General features: G+C 34.7%; 1 protein-coding gene across 1 annotated transcript in view; it reads left to right on the top strand.

Moving 5' to 3' along the window:
- The window catches only part of LOC134530170 (fanconi-associated nuclease 1-like), a 34,478-nt gene extending 17,766 nt beyond the window's left edge, over nucleotides 1–16,712 (top strand). Inside the window, exons 7-11 of the mRNA XM_063364807.1 lie at nucleotides 1,537–1,655; nucleotides 4,250–4,545; nucleotides 6,016–6,138; nucleotides 10,826–10,937; nucleotides 12,816–16,712. Of these exons, the coding sequence (XP_063220877.1) occupies nucleotides 1,537–1,655; nucleotides 4,250–4,545; nucleotides 6,016–6,138; nucleotides 10,826–10,937; nucleotides 12,816–12,868 (703 nt within the window). The 3' untranslated portion in view covers nucleotides 12,869–16,712. The remainder of the gene's footprint in view (nucleotides 1–1,536; nucleotides 1,656–4,249; nucleotides 4,546–6,015; nucleotides 6,139–10,825; nucleotides 10,938–12,815) is intronic.
- Nucleotides 16,713–17,912: the final 1,200 nt, after the last annotated feature.

The following is a 17,912-nucleotide window of genomic DNA, read 5'->3' as shown; positions in this document are numbered from 1 at the left end:
AAATAAATTTAAACCACACATTCATTAAAATATTCTATCCCCACTGCTTAAAAAGTTATGTATGTTTAGAAGTTTCTATAACATCAATATTTGAGTAATTTTATATATTAATGCACAATACTTTAAAATAAAACAATAACAAAACTTGTGAAAATATTTAAAAACAATGACTAGACATTGAAAAAAAAAATCAAGCAGTACTTTTATTTTCCTATTTTATTTCTTTCTCATGAATTAAATACATTGCAGAAAAATATAGAATGTTTTAATTGTAGTTTTTGTTTAACTTACTTTCATCAAAATATATAGTATTGTTTTAAGTACACATAATTTCATGTATTTTCTTTTTAATGACAATAAAGAATAAATTCATTATTTTTAATGATAAAATAGCTTTTTTATAACACCACAAAATTTTGGCTCTAATTATCATGCAAAAACTGTTCATTGGATTTTGGGTGAAATTTGGATTTGAGGTAACCCATATACCTACTGGTTTAACATGTAGGCTATATATTTATGAAATTCCATTCCTTTAGAGGTGGAAAGGGGTATGTCTTTGCTTTATAAAAAATTTATCTGAAGCTAGAGAAGTAGGAGGAAATATATTGGGTAGAAATAATAAACATAAAAAATATATAAATTCAATTACAGTGTTTGTAGTGACTATTCGCAAGTTTGGATTTAAGTTATTTCTTAGTGAATGTCATTTGGTTTCGTACTTTAGATTTTAATCAGTTAGGTAGTCCTGCCATTTGTAATTTTTCTGAGGTACATTAGGAAGTGTAAAAGGTCCATTTAAATGCATATGATAGTAATACAGTAGAACCCTGTTATAATGTTTTTCAAGGGAGCACAAGAAAAATAGACAGATTTGCAGTACTATAAAATACCATCCCCGAAATTGTAAAATTGTATCCTTTCTTGTCTTTTGCAAAAACAGCTACCCTCTAGAATTATTGTGGGGTACTTAAAACTGGTTATAAACATAAAAATATAAGTTTCAAACTGGTTGAAATTGCTATACAATTTGAATAACAGCAATTTAATAAATTTTCATCAAAATTTAGCTATAAATTTTTTATTTATAGAACACTACAATTCTTTGACTTTAGAGCTCTTATTTACTAACTTATTCAGTTTTTCAGAATCCAGTAGAAATAGAAAAAAATTATTTTGTAATAATTTAAATACATAATAAGTTTTTACATATTCCAGTGACTGTTATTTCATGTTATCTATTTTTTTTTAAAGAGGTTGTTAATTTAATTAATTGGGTTATGTTGCACATTTAATGATATTCAGAAAATTCCTATGAAATTTTATGTATCCTAAAAGTATGGGGGAGATATAATGTACCTCATTTTATTTCTATAACTATTGTTCCTGAAAATCATTTACGTGTTTTGTAAAAATGCATTACCTTACTGATATTGGTTGAGTTGGTAGCTCGTCATATTTTCTACATTCCAGTTACTGAAGCTGGGAGACAAGCTTGCGTGAATTAATTGTAAATCACGCCTGTGCTTGTTTCAGTCAAGGCCCTGGACGCAAGAGGGTGTACGTTGAGGTCGATGAAGACACCCAGCAAAGGAGCTACTCCTCAGTGGAAGAGTATGCCATCTCCTACTACAAGAAGCAGGGTTATGAATGTGGTAAGGAAATGCATGCATTCTGTAGTCTTCCTCCTAGTCTACCCACCTGCGGCTGAGGCTGCAGTTAAGCGACCCTTCTTTGGGACTGTCCCACCACAGGACATCTGGGTGTTGGGCTCAGTGGGCTAGGTTCCTCCGACTGAAGGCCAGGGCTCTGGCGACTGGCCTAGTAGGGGCGTGGGCCGGGCAGAAGGTCTCAGTCCGAGCCACGGCTTGGGGTCCGGTCTGGTGCTGCTTTGCGTCGGTGGTAGTCGGGTTACCACCACAGGGGACTATGTACACACCCCCCAGATGGAGGCAGGGTACGCTCTCGGGCTCCGGATACACTGGGATGGCTTGAACAGGGGCCTCTAGGGCTGTAGGGCATCACCAGTCCCGCTCACTGCAGTTGCGAGGTTACCCGGTTCTTAGTTTGGATTTTGGCAATGCTCCTCTCTTTGACCAATTGGACGAGGAGGGCTTCCCGCCCCTTCGGTGGTGATAGGGCATAAGGCCAGGTAGGATAGGAGCAGGGAAGAGGTAATGTAGGTAATTGTGACTGCAGAGTCCGGCCGACCAGGCATGCGGTGCAGTGTGTTGTGGTTAGTGTTCCGAACCGATCATCCCATCCTCAGGCATGACTGTCGCTGAGTACTTCCAGTCCTGCCCAAGTATTCGGAGTGTGGTAACTACGGCAGTGGATCTACAGTGGGCTGTCTCTCCAAGATATCAATGTCACTGGATATTCGGATAGAAATTCATAGGTGGTAGGTCATAGACACACAAACAGTGATTTTGTGTCATTTCTCATGTCCACCACATGGTTATATAGTAAAGTCTTGCAACTTCCTATCCTTTTCCTTAGCGAAACCCATCTGCTTAGTACAGCTCACGGCTGCTAGCGAACTAAAGGCGCTAATAACAGTTTAGAATTTCGTCAATAGATGGCGTTGTCTTGAATTTGTAACACGCTATCATTTGGTGCATCTGTCACATCTTGCCTAGAGGTTACTTGCCTTCAAAAAAAATGAAACTGGGCCTCCTGGTTTTGCTGATGCGTAGCCTTGATGCAACGAGATTGTGCAATAAATGGGACTTTAAAATCAAAATTTCCAGTTTTTCAAGTGTATATTGTACAATAGGGTTTTTATAAATAAAAGCATAGCCGTTTCACATTTTGGAAAACTATTATTCCAAAAATGGCATCTGTTTTAAATTTGATATGCAAAATATTTTCCAGGCAGTGTAATTATTTAAAATGAACCACACTGCAAGAAAACAGTGTAAATTGCAGGCAAATGTAAATAGTGAGAAATATAATTACATGTTTTGACTGTTAAGTGTTTGAAAAAAGTATTGTGTGATTTTATTCTTTTTGCACATGTCAAATTGTATCAAGTTTTATTAAAAAAAACTAGCAGTACCCCACAGATGTTGTCCTGCCAGTGTTTATTTATTTACCTCTATATATCTAAAATGGATGGTTTGTATGTAATAAATAATCTATAAAGCATTTGAAATGGTATTCCAGTTTAAATTCACTCACCAAATACTAATCTAGTCACAATCACTATTGGTTGTTATTGAGGATTAAGAGTTAAAATTACCAACATACTAATTTTAATGCAATCGGTTGAACGGAATAGCGTTATCTAGTGGCAAGTTATAGTAAGGTGGATAGTGTGAAAGTATTCTCCATCTTCAAATATTTACATATACCAATTTCCATGGCGATCGGTTGAATGGTTTAGAAGTTGATGTGCTGCAATGCCATCTAGCAGCGAGTTAAAAAATATAGATATCATAAAAACCTTCTCCATAAAAAATATACTTTGAAGTGCCAACTTTTATGGCGATCGGTCAAAAGGTGTCTTCGACGTCATACATACATACCAACATCCAATTTTGTATGTATATAGATAAAGTAGTCTCGTCCAGCGAGTACATACAATGCACTCGACAGAGTCGAGCTTGTAACTTGCTCGACTCAGCTGGAGTAGTCGAGTCTCAGTCCATCTGTATGAAATAGTGTTTAGAACATGCCTTTTTCTATCTGATCACATAGTAGTGGATATACCATGTACGTATGCCAAAGGCCTTCTCCTCCTTCGGGGAGAAGCAGGAGTAACAACACATCCTCGTCCCGGGTGTTCATCTCTGTGGAGTGAGTGTGATTCAAATATATCAATTGTTGGCAATGCTGACTAAATCGGACACATGTCGCTTGCAAACACCGGCAATAGTCACAGCTCACAGGTGTTGGACACTAAGAGTTTCAGTGTGAGAGGGCTCTAAGATGTACACTAGATGGAAATTCGACAACTAAACAATCTCACACTTTAATGCTGCCAATTTTTATTCAGTCTGATGCCTTTTGTTTGGTTTTTTAAGCATTTATGTAATTCAGTTTGCTACATCATTACAAGCAGTTGACTACATTATAGAGCATTTTTAAAATTTTTAAATTCAGTATGTTTACAACGGTTACAACTAGTTGTTATCTACATAATAAAGGCTTCTATTTCAATTGTTTTTGATGGTTTGTTTCATGTGAAACTACAGTGTGTACCAGAGACATCACTAGTTGTCAGGTGCTAAGTGCTGTGGTGATGCAGGGTACCACACGGAAGGTTCCATCGTCTGTTCGTTGTTTGCGCTGATGCTGTGGGACGTCCTGTACGAGCTGGATGTGTGTACAACCTTCTTGAGCAACTACCAAGAGGTGCCGCCAGACCTCAAGTACCCGGAGTTCTATGCCAGACGCAGCGATGCCATAGACGACAAGCTGCGGCAGATGGAGGGGATGAGCGTCGAGCAGCTTCAGGCCGCTGTGACGGAGAGCTACGCCAAGAATGTGGGAACCACCAGTCTCGTGAACTGGGACTTACTGCGAGACGTCAGTCGCGTTACCGTGAGTTCTTGAAGTAACCATTTATTCCAAGCTTTGGTGAATGCTTGATATCTCAGACTAAATTGTGTTCGAGGTTATCAGTGTTGCTATCTGTTCATCATATTTAGAGCGAATCATCTCTTAAGTCTTGCCCAAGTAAAGACACGTAGTATTGTGTCTAGAGCATAACCCACATTCAATATACTTTACAGTGTACAATAAAAAGCAATAGTTGAAATTGGGTGAAGCTGATTATTAGAGATGAAAGAAAATTGTTTAAACAATATAGATGTAAATAAATGTTATACACACGTTGATTAGCGACAAAATATAAAAAAAATATCAATAATCATCTAATTTCCATGGGGCAGTAATTTTCATGCTTGTTTTAAAGATCTGGCCAATGTTTGTTTATTTTGTTGCCATGGCCATAACTATTGTAACTTATGAACTCAGTAAAATAATGCTCTCTTTTTTGAGCAATATACCTGTCAATTGCTGTGGAAAGATGAGTTTGACTGACATAGCATCGTCATTGATTCAAGCCGTACATTTTGTGTATCATGTGACTTGTCTTACTTATCTAACATGCATATATCTGTGATGTTTACTTTGTTTCTGAAAGCATGCATGGATTCAGGTTAACTCTACTACAAGTTTAGATTATAAATGTTGTAAGTTTAGTACACTAACATGTTCAATAGTTTTCATCCTGGTGCATTTTCCATGTAAATTTGTAATTGTACTTGGATGTTTAAAGCCATGTTCATTGTTCAATATAATACCAACTTAATGATTTAGATTTTGGTCATTAGGGAAGATTAATTAGCGCTCACACGTTAAGACAGTATAAAAACTCTGTAAATTCACATCTGTAATGGACAAAAGTCGCAAATTATGTGGGGAAATATTATATTTTTTGTTGTGTCTGTGGCAATTTTTACGATTTCTGCTACCACTTTATAGTGCGGTGCTTGTATTAGCTATAAATTGTATAAACAAGAAACACTATATTTTTTTTGTCCGTAAGTTTGCAGAATGAGAGACTTTATAAATATAAAGTAGAGAAAATTAACTTGCTTTGATTTTTTGTGTAGTTATTTTGACTCTAAAATTTTTACTGTTAAAAATATTGTAGTTAATGTAATGTAATTTTAGTTAATGCAGATGCTGTGTTTTCAACATAAATGTTGTTTGTTGTACTTTCATGTTACATTTTCTGCTGTTGTGGCTTGATTTATCTCCTAATTTAATTAAGTATTAAATTAAAATATTTAGTAAGGTTCATCATGTATTTTTATGTAGAAATGATTGTCTGTGAAAAAGATTAAAGAATTTAGTGTTTGTCTTTAAATTGATGTGGTTTTCTTTGTGGATCAGTTCGCTGTATTTTGTAACTAAAGTAGTGAACACGACTGGTGTTGCAAATTGTCTTTTGATTAAAGTTTAAAAAGTGGCAAGGTCGTAACGGAAACTTTGAAACTTTTGCAGGTGTTGGTGGCATGCCTGGGCCCTCGGTTGCTTTCCCGAATTTGTGAAAGGTTCGCCAAGAACTTTCGAATGGCACGCAGTGGCTTCCCTGACCTCCTGGTGTGGTCTCGCAGCCAAAAAAAGGTAAACACAGGACTTCATTGTAATGCTGCAGACTGTCTGCCCTCTCAAATGGTATCGGCATAGTGTTCATGTTTAAAAAGATATTTACAGCTGACGTCATCCGGGGCTACACCCCACAGAGTCCTCCTCACGCTATCCAGGGATTTGAACTCCCCACCGGCGACATGCGTGCATGCATGTGTGAGTGCACCACAGATTTCCGTAAGAGGGCTCAGTCAAGTCAATGTTACATAGTAATTAATAGTGGTGCACCGATATGACTTTACCGATTACCGATTCGATTACCGATTATGAGAGCAATAATCGGCAGATACCGATTCAGTTACCGATTATAATGAAGAAATTTTTTTAAGTGTAATAATGCACACAAAAATTTTTATTCCCATGTGAATTTAATAACAAGATTAGGTAAAATTGAGAATACGGTTATAATAACAGTATAAAAATATATAAAATACACTATTAAGTCATTGCAAAGTGTAAATTAAATTAACTTCTATTTATACATATTTGTTATTGTAAACAACTTGAACTACAGTCTAATAATTGTAATTTACAATGGGTAAGTTTTTGTTGCGGAAAACTAGCATTATTATCGACTATCACATAAGGTTGCATCAAGAAATTACCGTTTAACAATGTAAACATGCTGCTTTATTTTGTTCACTTGAGTTTATAGAAACAGGTTTCCACACTTCACTTTTTTTTCTCCCTACTCGCCATCTCACTATAATTATATAAAAATGACTAAAAACCAATTCTAGCACATGTGATTTTATTTATGTTGACTGAATATATAAAATTATAAATACTTTTTCACTTTTCACGTCACATACAAACAACAAACGGATAATGTTACCAAAGACACCCATAACGAGTTTGTAAAACGCAGTGATAAAAACTAGAAGGTATCGGGACCACGATTTTTAACCGCAACTACGACTCGAAAACATCGATTGTCATAGAATCCACTGCAACTGTTTGTGGTATTTTGATTGCGTGCCATCTATTTTACGTCTCTGGCTATAGGTAGTGTACAAGGCCACTAAACAAAAGACAGAACAAAACACAAAATGTAAATAAACGTGTAGGAAAAAATTATTTTTTATTGTTAGAGGCAATGAGATTTATTAAACTTAACGAAATATCTGTAATTATGATATGACGGAGTTAGATGAATTTTGTAATATATACAAATATTACCGTATTTCGTCCTAAAATGTGTAACAAAATAGTACACGGTAAAAACCTACTTTACGCCGGGACGTAAATAATCGGCAAAGTAATCGTTAAGATAATCGCCGATTATGATTAATCGGTAAGTACCCATAATCGCCGATTACGATTCATCGGTATCCGCATCGGTGCACCACTAGTAATTAATATTATAAGCTTTTTCTTTTAAGTTAATAGTGTTCATGTACTTTCAGGTATTTTGAACAATCAGAATTGTAATATTCAAGTACCACTTAACAGCAATGGACCCAGACTGCCGAAGGCCATCTTAAATTTTATGAATCCAAACCGTAATTGTTTTACATAAATTAACATGTTTTTTCTGAATTATGTTGTTATTTTAAGGAAATTATTGTGTTCAACCGACGCACATCAGCATCACAACTCGGGTTAGCCTAATGATACTGTAAGTTTGGCATCACTGCACTGACGAACCACCTCGGCGGCAATGTCTCTCCCCAGTCGCTTCGCACCGACCTGAGGTAGGATGCTCTCCACACTCCGGGGACTTTTCATCTTCGGTGCTAACTGACCGCAGTAATTCTGTGTCATACTTAATCTAAATCGTTTGCTAATATCCTTGGATCATAAATGGGGGGCGCAGCTGCCTAATTAGTAATTAATTATGTTTAAATCCACTCTGTAGACATTTTGTCAAAAATGCAAACCATTTTTGACCAGCCACGAGGTAGCCTGGACCTTCCGTAAGCCGGTTGTGCAGCAAGGCGTTTTGCAGTTTAGTTTTTGTAATTATAACTGGTACGAGAGACATGTTACACAGTGCTGTGTAATAAATACCAGTTTCGCATACCTCGTGTTGTTCATATTTTTCTGACCACGTGTGTGTCGGTGAGTACCGAGCAGCATGTGGGATGTCGTAAGAGGCCACGTGAGCATCCAGCATAGCGAGCTTCACCCTTAGAGTGGGCCAGGTTCTGGGAGTCTGATAAAGGTGTAGGGGAGAAACGAGTTGCGTCCCCACACGGGCGACGTCACGCCTTGAGAGTAGAGTCCCCGCCGAGTCTTCGCCGGGCTTGCGCCCACTAACTTGCTTAAAACTTTCGCTGACTGACCCCCTGGCCATAACACAGCATTGTACATTTTTTTATTTTTACAATTTACGTACAATTGGGTTATTATTATTGTAAATATTTAAAAATTATTGTATTTAATCAATTTATTCTGCATTTAATTAAATTCTTGTGTATTGTTTTAGGTATTGTATCATTTAAGGCTTTCTAATTTTTTTAAATTATAGAATTGTCTTAAATCAATTATTGTAAATTTTTGGTTTGTTCATAAGTTGCCAACTTTATATCTCTCGCTCTCTTTTTTTTTTTTAAGATTACACTTAGCTTTGTTAATTTTTATTTTTAAATTTGTGTTTAGGACATTGTTTGATATTTTCGATATTGTTGAAGGGTGGGGAAAAAAAAGAGCAATTGTGTGCATATATTTTATGTGCATTAGAATATTTAACTGTTATTATTTTTTGTTGGCTATTCATAATACACTTCTGGAACTCTGTATCGGTATGTATTTCAGCAACCTGTTTCAATGAAGAATAAATTTCAAAAAGCTTGAAAACTCTTTTTTTCTATCGGTAACTCATCCTAAATTTGTTTGTGAAAACTAAATTCAAAATACGGAATTTTCTCTACTACTTGCAGTATTCACATTGTAATTTGGTTGGATAGACTTCTAGCCAAGTTGATCAACATTGCTCTAAATTATTCATGATTAAAATTAAGTCGATAGAGAGTTGTTGCTTTTTATTAACCCGTCACGAAAATCCACAATTTACAATGGCCGCCATTTTCAGACTACAACACTTCCAAATTATCCACAACACATTAAAAAAAAAAAGTATTTGTCCTTAAAACTATTTCCATTCCAACTACTGCACTGGCCATCAAAACCAAGTTAGGTATTATAGGCTCAAAATTGCCTCTCAACTCTCTATTAAGTTTTACTTTTCAGGCCGTCGCCTGACTGCGATATTTTGGCCCTGTGACCAAACAACGACTAGTCGGACAAAAAACAGAAAAGTATCAACTGGGGAATTCCCTGAAAACTCTGCCTTCCTATTGGTTACAAATACTTTTCTTACAATTACTATTCTGTGATTCCTTGGTGAGAGAGCTTTCTCACAGTCCTCGCTAATGTCTTTCTCTTTCTCTCCCTCCAACTCAAGGTGTGATAAAAATATTGTCAATCATTTTGGCATCACACATCGCACAACTTTCTTTCTTCTTTCTTTAACAGAAACCACTGTCCTACTTTGTAGAAACGTCACTAACACACAATGAAACTCATATGTAAAAAGAACATTTAAATAAATAAATTACCAAAATATATGATTGTACCATTAGTACCTAACCTACAAAAATAATGTGGAAACCAGTCGAAATATATTTAAATGGCTTTTCTGACTAAAATAATTAAGTATCATGAACTATTATAGAATATTAACAACAGTAAAACACAAATACCAAACCTTGAACTTTATAATCAGCTGATTTGCCTTACTGAAAAATATCATACCATAAGTATACTCTGCAAAGTAAGAAAGGCAGGGATCTGCAATCACACAATTATAGATAATATTTATGTTTAAGAAATTAATGTTTCAGCTTCTTATGATTTTTATTTTTGGATTCATGTTAAAGAAATAAAATGTATAACGTCTTCATTTAACTGCTGGAACTTGGTTGCGTTAGTAACTAACAGGTGAGGCATCAAACCTGAAGCATAATTTGTTACATGAATGCATACATAGCATTTAGAGGGTCTACCGTTTAATGTAAGTGTAGATTTCATAATGCATTTCCGTACTTTCCCTTACAGTGATTCCCAAGAATCATGAGTTGTTGAACATAAACTGTATTTAAAAATTAAAGTATGTAACATTTTTCTTAATGTTTTGGAGCCAACCTCAGCACATTTTAACGTTGCAAGCCACTGTATGCTGTGCTACCGCAATGGGGGTTGAAGTGTTCGTCGAATCCTAGGGCGCCACCGCATGTATAATGGGCATGTGGACCCGGCTACTCTGTTCCCAGGGCCGTGACGTAGCCCGTGTGTGGCGAGGTCCGTTTCCTCCTGTATCACTCAAAACCTCCGAGAATGACGACAGATGCATGAAGCTCCTTCCTCTCACAGCGCTCGCGACTCACTGCCCGTTCATCCTCGCTCGGCAACTCTCGGGAGCGGAGCACTGACGTCACATTGGCGGGCACGGGCAGACACGCACACACACACACACACACACACACACTTCGGCGGGCGGTCGTAGAGGGTGGGGGTGGAAGGAGGGGGCTCTCAGCGTGTAAGGGGAGAGGTGGTGGCATATCGGGCTCAGAAGGGCGCAGCCCGGAACGATGTCAGCTTCATGTGTGCCAATGTTTGTTGTCGAATGAAGCATGCATTGTGTGTGTGCTTGTGTTGGCAGTGCAAGATAGTGGAGGTGAAAGGCCCGAATGACTCGCTGTCCGGGAAACAGGTTCTGTGGCTAAACTACCTAATAGCGGCCGGCGCAGATGCGGAAGTCTGCCACGTTGAGAGTAAGTAGTGTTGAACTAAAAATTGGTTTAGTGACACAGTTATGGCATAGTTTGAACATATACCGATACCGATAGTGTTAATAGTGTGTGTAAGGATATATTGAGAATTGTTCTTGATATTATTAAGGTTTATGGTTTTATATTAGTACAAGCCTTGTGTGTGTGGAGGGGCTTTGATCTCCCAGAAAATTGCAGCCACACTATTTTAGCAACTCAAGACTGCCTTCAAAGTACCTCAACTACTGATGGTTATACCAGGTTAAGCTTATAGTTTGCTATACAGTGCAGTCCCACCTATCCGAACCCTGCTAATCCGAAAATTTGACTAATCCAAACACGTTTAGGAGGAAAAATATTTTTAAAAGTCTAGACTTTTTTGTACTCTAAAAATTATCTATGATGTCTTTGACGTAGTTATCAACATGATTAGTGATATTGTGCTTGTAAAAGTGTTACAGGTTGTGTTACGTGGTAACTTAAACCTTAATGCTTAAAGAGATGTATTTTACTACATGCTGTTGCATTACAGAAATTATTTAGCTAATCCAAAACTATGGTAATCCAAACTGTACTTTGTACATTGAACTGTACTTTTAAATTCCACCTTCACACACTTACACAGGATGTTTGAGAAGAATACCGACAATGCTAGCAGGTGATATTCCTTAAAAACAAATAAAGGAAAACATGTTTACAACTTTTTCCCTAAAGTGATGCATCACTAAAAAAATTTAAAACTTTTTTTTTAAATTAAATTTGAGTACTACTGCAGCTATGCAACAAATTGATGAATAATGCTTAAAATAACTGCGAAGTGACACATGTGATAATTTTACTTAACAAAGTCATTCCTCCTCATTAAGGCTTGAGTTTCCAGCGTCAAGCTTGAACTATGGTCAGAAGAACCAGTGGGCATGATTTCATGGAAGTCGCTTGGGATGTGCAGGTGCCATCTTACTGTTCAGGATTAAGGGCCTCTCTTTGTCATCTTGTCCTAGTAGGGTTCTTCCAAACACAAACAAGCGTCATTGGAGAGATAACAAAAAGGATGCCCTAAACTTTTATCATCTTCTAATTTCCTACAGTTAAAAAATAAAACCCACACATCTTAAATAATATTTTTACTAGATATAGATATGTGCTTTAGTCTCTTTTTATGATCACCTACAGAATAAGTTTTATGTTTTTGTGACCTGGAAATATGAACTGATAGCTATGAAGTGCAGCCAGTTGCCTATCCTAAGAACAGACTCTTCCTTGTAACCAGAGACACGCCTAATGTTTCCTTTCTCCCCCATGCTTCTCATGAGGAGGATAGAGTGCTATTGAAAAAGTGTAATCCTCGCTTTACAACTTTTTTTGGTTTTGTTAAAATATTAAGCTGCACTGGCATGATATCTGTATAGAAGATACACTACTGTATTCCCCCCCCCCCCCCCTCACCATTTGAGCTGAATATGCTTAAAGCAGAAGAGAGATAGCTAGATTCTTTGTTCCAAATTTTAAGACTATGTTTATTTGGTGTTATATTCGTGATATACATTTAGCAGAGAAAGAGCAAAATTCTCAACTTTGTGTGTGTTTCAGAATTGATTTTAGGTGTGTACTAACTTAATTCCTTGTATACAAAAACAACTTAAAGAATCTTTGTAAAATTTTTGCTGGATAAAATTCAAATTCTTATTGTTAATGGAAACCATTTGCAAAATTCTAATTGGTCACGTGCAATTCAGCATTTTAGAATGTTAATGTAATTCGGTTTTGATTTTTTTTTAGAAAAATTTCTAATATTTTTTATTTAATTTGAATAAGTTAGCTTTACATGCCCTCTCGTAAAACAATTTCTTTTTTATGTGAATGTGATTTTGTCCGATCCAGCAACAGGTTCAAAAGCTGCTAAGAGGAAGAGCTCAGAAGTCGACGACTTATGACGTTTACTGGCAGCTCACACGCCCAACAAATTCATACGTAGGAGTCGTTGAAATTTGTGGAACAAGTGAGTGTGTCCAGCAGATCTCCTTTCATTTACGTCGGTTACCGCAAGTGACCTAGCTCAAGTAAAGACCAAAACTTGGCTTTAGTGTATGTTTTTTAAAAACTTTTTATCAAAAGTGAGACTGATTTTATTGCCAGAAAAGCATTTTTAACATATCATATATTAATATACAAAAACCAATTATAATTTGTAATTATTATAGACAGGCCATATAAATACTTAACAAATAAGTTAATGCATTGGGCTGGGGTATATAACAATATGGTTCCTGTAGAATACAGAGATGCAGCATGCTCTGTGGTTTGGCGAAATACACATCTTGTGTCCATATGATCATTCATGTATGTATTAGTATTTTATGTGCCTTTGTTCCTTATAATAATGTCATAATTTGTAAGCCAATGTATTTATTTTTAACAACATCCTATAAATGGCCAAGTCCATTCATTATTTTTGGTGTGTTGGATTTGTACATGTAGTAGTTTCAGTGGTGAAAAATTATAGTATCAGCATTTGAATGAGCAGCCATAAAATTTCCTTTCATGCTACTGGCTACTTCATAATATGATTTGAATTAGTGTTCTCAGTTCTCAGTTGAAGTTCCTCCCTTTCTCAGCAAATTAGGCAACACTAAGAAACGAGAACAAGTTAAATATAATCCCGGTACCGTTGAACGCTTAACAGCCAAACCTTTCCTATGGAGTTCTATGTGCAGAGATCCCACCCTTTTTTTGTCATCTTTTCACTAGGAGGCAGGGATGATCATTTCAAACAAAAGCAGCCCCGTGGAAGAATAACACAGGCTCAATATACTTTTGAAAATCATAAATTAAAAACAAACACTAATGAAATAAACTAGGTGTTTGCTACAATTTTTTCAGCCTTACGTCACTTTTAACTAGGGATGGGCCAATCAGATCCTCAATACCATCAAATCCTTAGTATTCAAGGAATGAGATATTTGAGAAAAAAATATTAGAGAAAATATAGTCAATTAAAAAATCCAACACTGATAACCTCAGAAGTTTACTAGGTAAATGTTTTCCTTCATGCCTATCCTTTTACCGTTCACCAAGATATCATACTTTTAACATGTAATTATATGAAAATGACAATATTTATGGATTCTGGAAACTTAGTTTGTGAAACAACCATTTAAAGGGTAGAATGTTTCAATACCATAGTTAATATTTTTAATTTATTGTACATTATTTTATTTTTGACTCTTTGACACCAAGATTTGTTTTAATACAATTTCTTGGGCATACTCCATTACAGTGTTGCACTCTTTGCCATAAAAAAATTTCAAGAGTGCAAATTAAAAAAAAAATGAAAACAGAAAACCCACAGAGAACAAGCGTAAATCAGCTGATGCCAAACAGATAAACCCAACGATGAACCTAAACAGGTACCTATTACAGATAACACAACGAAAACAACAGCACAGATGAACACATTTAAACTTAAATAGCGGACAGCATAAGAATTCCATGGAAAGAATTTAGTCATGAAAAAAAATAACAGCAAAATGAACACAGTGGACTAACAATAAAAACAGTAGGTTTCCTATGTCAAAAAGTTGCACTGTATTAAATCAAAATTCCCCACTCCATGAATCATTTTAACAACCTAGATTTGAATTTAAGAGTTATATTTTAGGTACCTACTCTCTGGGATTTCAATTTGATATTCGGATTCAAGAAAATTTGGATTTGACCCATCACTACTTTTAACTTAAACAACAAATCATGTGTGTACATATATCTTCTTTTAACTGATCTTTGCTAACTGGAGGTTAATGTCCATTCCACATTATACTACAATACTTTCAATAGCTTTGGTGTGGTGCTACTGCTATAATAGTTATTATTATGATTTAATAATTGACTTAATCTCTTGTAAACAGAAATTTCAATTTTTCTGAATTAATTGTAGTTTATTTATAATTAAATACTGACTCAGGAAAAAAAAAACAGTTAATATGTATTACTATGTTTTGCTCCAGCACAGGATGTAGGTTCTGTGGTATTGTACCACTTACTGAGACATGAAGTACCTGTGTTATCTTGGTGCTAGGTAATTTGTGGGTGGTGTAACTATGGTAAAGTGGACAATCTGAAGTCATATTGAACACTCTATCAGGACATTCTGTACTTTGGTGTGACTGGAAATTGGGTGGAGGTTAACGTAGAACCAAAAAACGATTTTTAAAAACCAGAACTGAACTGAGGACCGAGAAAACAGTAGAATCAACATTTTATTTAAGTTTACTTAGATTTCAAAATAGTGTGGAATTTGGACAGCTGAATAAAATAAAATTTGTTTGAATGAAACTTAAAAATATCGTAAATAGCCCGTAGAATTGCCTTAATTTGAACCTAAAAAGCTTAACTTCTATAAACCACAAAATTCTTCTTATCATAAAGTATTTGTTTCAATTTGTGAATGTTAAGCCACTCAAAAATCTTCAAGTTCAATAGTGTTTAACATAGATATAAACTAATGAATTTAAACTGGACGCATTCACTCCCTTCAGGCGTGGCCATGTTGATTGTTTAATTGTCTTGTATTTCTGGTGTTCGGGGGCTTTTACTGTAAATTTATCACGATAGTACTCTTGCATTTTATGTTTTGTCTTAATTTTTCTCAACAGACATTTACTTAATATTATCTAACTAGTTAGTTGTAAGGCACCAGTTGAAAAATTATGAATATAACAGACACTTTAATTAAATAGACACATAATTATTATTAAAAATTCAATTTCTCTTAATATTGTGCAAATGAAAGGGCATGGGTAAAAAATTCTAAATATCATGAAAATATTCCCAGTGTGACAAACTTAGATTTCCAAATAAGGAAAAATTTTCACAGTTTTTCATTTACAGCCAAACTTTCTGAGATATAAGTCTTTGTAGTAATTATATGCATAGTTGTTCGGAAGGTGCCTAATGATGAATACTGCTTCATGATACGCTTGTCTCCAAGGTATACATATCTCTTTGGCGTTAAGAAGTCAGTGAGTCAGGGATGAGTGTAACTATATATAGGATATCAGTAAAAAAAGTAATGCAAGTGTTCATTATTATGCTCACTTGAATGAGCTTCTACAGCTCAAAAATAAGTAAAATAATTGGTACATGTCTGGTGGAAAAATTTGTGACCCAACAATAATTGGAATAGAGCTTTTGGAACAGATTTACATGTAATCTCTTCATAGTAATGATGGAAAATGAATACATCAACTCAGTGTAAGATCATGCCTTAAGGACACATCCCTTCATTTTAAATAACTTTTTTACCATTTTTAAATTGCTTAAAGTTTATGTATTCAAAATTAAAGCTTTTCATAATATATGGAATGACTTTACGTGATTTTTGGTATTGTCACAGCTTAAGTAAGCAAGTTAGAAGAGAGAAGAAATTAACTTATTATTGCACAACATTTACTGAAGAAGTGTATTCGTAAAGTTTTTAAAAAATTTTGTGCATTTGTGTATGCTCAAAAAAAATTATCAACATTAAAAATATTATTTTTCTATTGCTTACTTTTCAAAAGTGGATGTAACATTCCATAAAACAATGCTATTATTTGGTAAAACTGCATTAGGAATGTTATTTATTTATTTATTTATTTATAATAATGCAGTACATTTTTGTGAATATCATAAATCAATATTTATATTGTCAGCCCCTTTTTTAATATTTAGATTTACAAATACATTTACATACATTCCACTTACAATGTATGTATTTGTTATGTTACTTTTTTACTGGGTGTTAGTTTATACTTTATTTATTTGTTTTATTTTGATATTTGTACCTTGATACCAGGAAGAACATATTGTATTAATTATTTTAAAAATGAGGGTTTATTGATATTGCCCATTATTTTTCAATTCATTCTTTATGAAATCTAAATTGATCATGAAACAACAATTTTAATTATTTCCACAAAAAAAACAAAATTCTGTCAAGAAATTAATGATAGGAATCAAATTTTGAATTTTTAAGAGGTTTTTTTTGTATATCCAGAGGTTAGGTAAAATTTTTTATATCATCATACATGCAGCCTCAAAATGTTGATATGTTTATCTGTTCCATTTTTACATGCAGATTAACTGCTTGGTAACAAACATGGTCTAAAATTTCTAGTAAGAATTTTTTAATGCCTTGTAAATTTGTGATGTTTTCATTTAAAATTAATATACTGTGATGATATTATATTATATGGCAATTGGTGATAATTATTCTGATTAAAATATTGCCATGTAAACAACAAAAAGTGAATGATATGTTGCATTGGAAGCATTATAAAAGCAGTTTGTAGTTCTTTTATGGAGTAATCATGTTAGATGGCATTTTTCATGTCTACATTAAGTTTATTTATGTATCATGAATATTTTGTTTATAGTTGTGTAGTGTTTAGTTTCACTATGTACAGAGTGCCAAAGATAATGATCCATGTAAAATGGATCATTTAATACTGCAATGAATGGGCATATTATTTTTGAGTATAAAGAAAGTAGTGCGAGCAGATGCAAAATTTACAGACGGTGTGACATGAAACTTGGCACATCATGTTTTGGATGGATAAAGAAATAGAAAGTTTAAACAAAAGTTCTCAAATAATATGCCATCAGGTCATGATAAAGTACATGGTGCTGGTTATAATGATTTAAATGCCTTACCGTTTCATTTATGCATAAAACAATGTACTATGTATTTGTAGTATTCAGAAATTAAATTAAATATGTATTAGTATGTGCTATTTCAAAGTTAAGGAGCCAGTAGTGGTATAGCGAGTGTGTTGTTAATTTGAGTTCAGTTAAACTTTTATTCAGTTAAAGTTTTAAACTTATCAGTTTAAAAAAAAAATATCAATCAACTGTGACATTTTGTTTTCATGCTGCATTCTCTTAGTTTTAGGTGATAAAATATTGAACAACACTTTTGTGTGTGCAAATAGTTGCTCCTGA

The sequence above is a fragment of the Bacillus rossius genome, chromosome 3, assembly GCF_032445375.1.
Source record: "Bacillus rossius redtenbacheri isolate Brsri chromosome 3, Brsri_v3, whole genome shotgun sequence".
NCBI classification, from domain to species: Eukaryota; Metazoa; Arthropoda; class Insecta; order Phasmatodea; family Bacillidae; genus Bacillus; species Bacillus rossius.
Note: the sequence above shows the minus strand (reverse complement) of the source record. Positions and strands in the feature narration are given on the sequence as shown.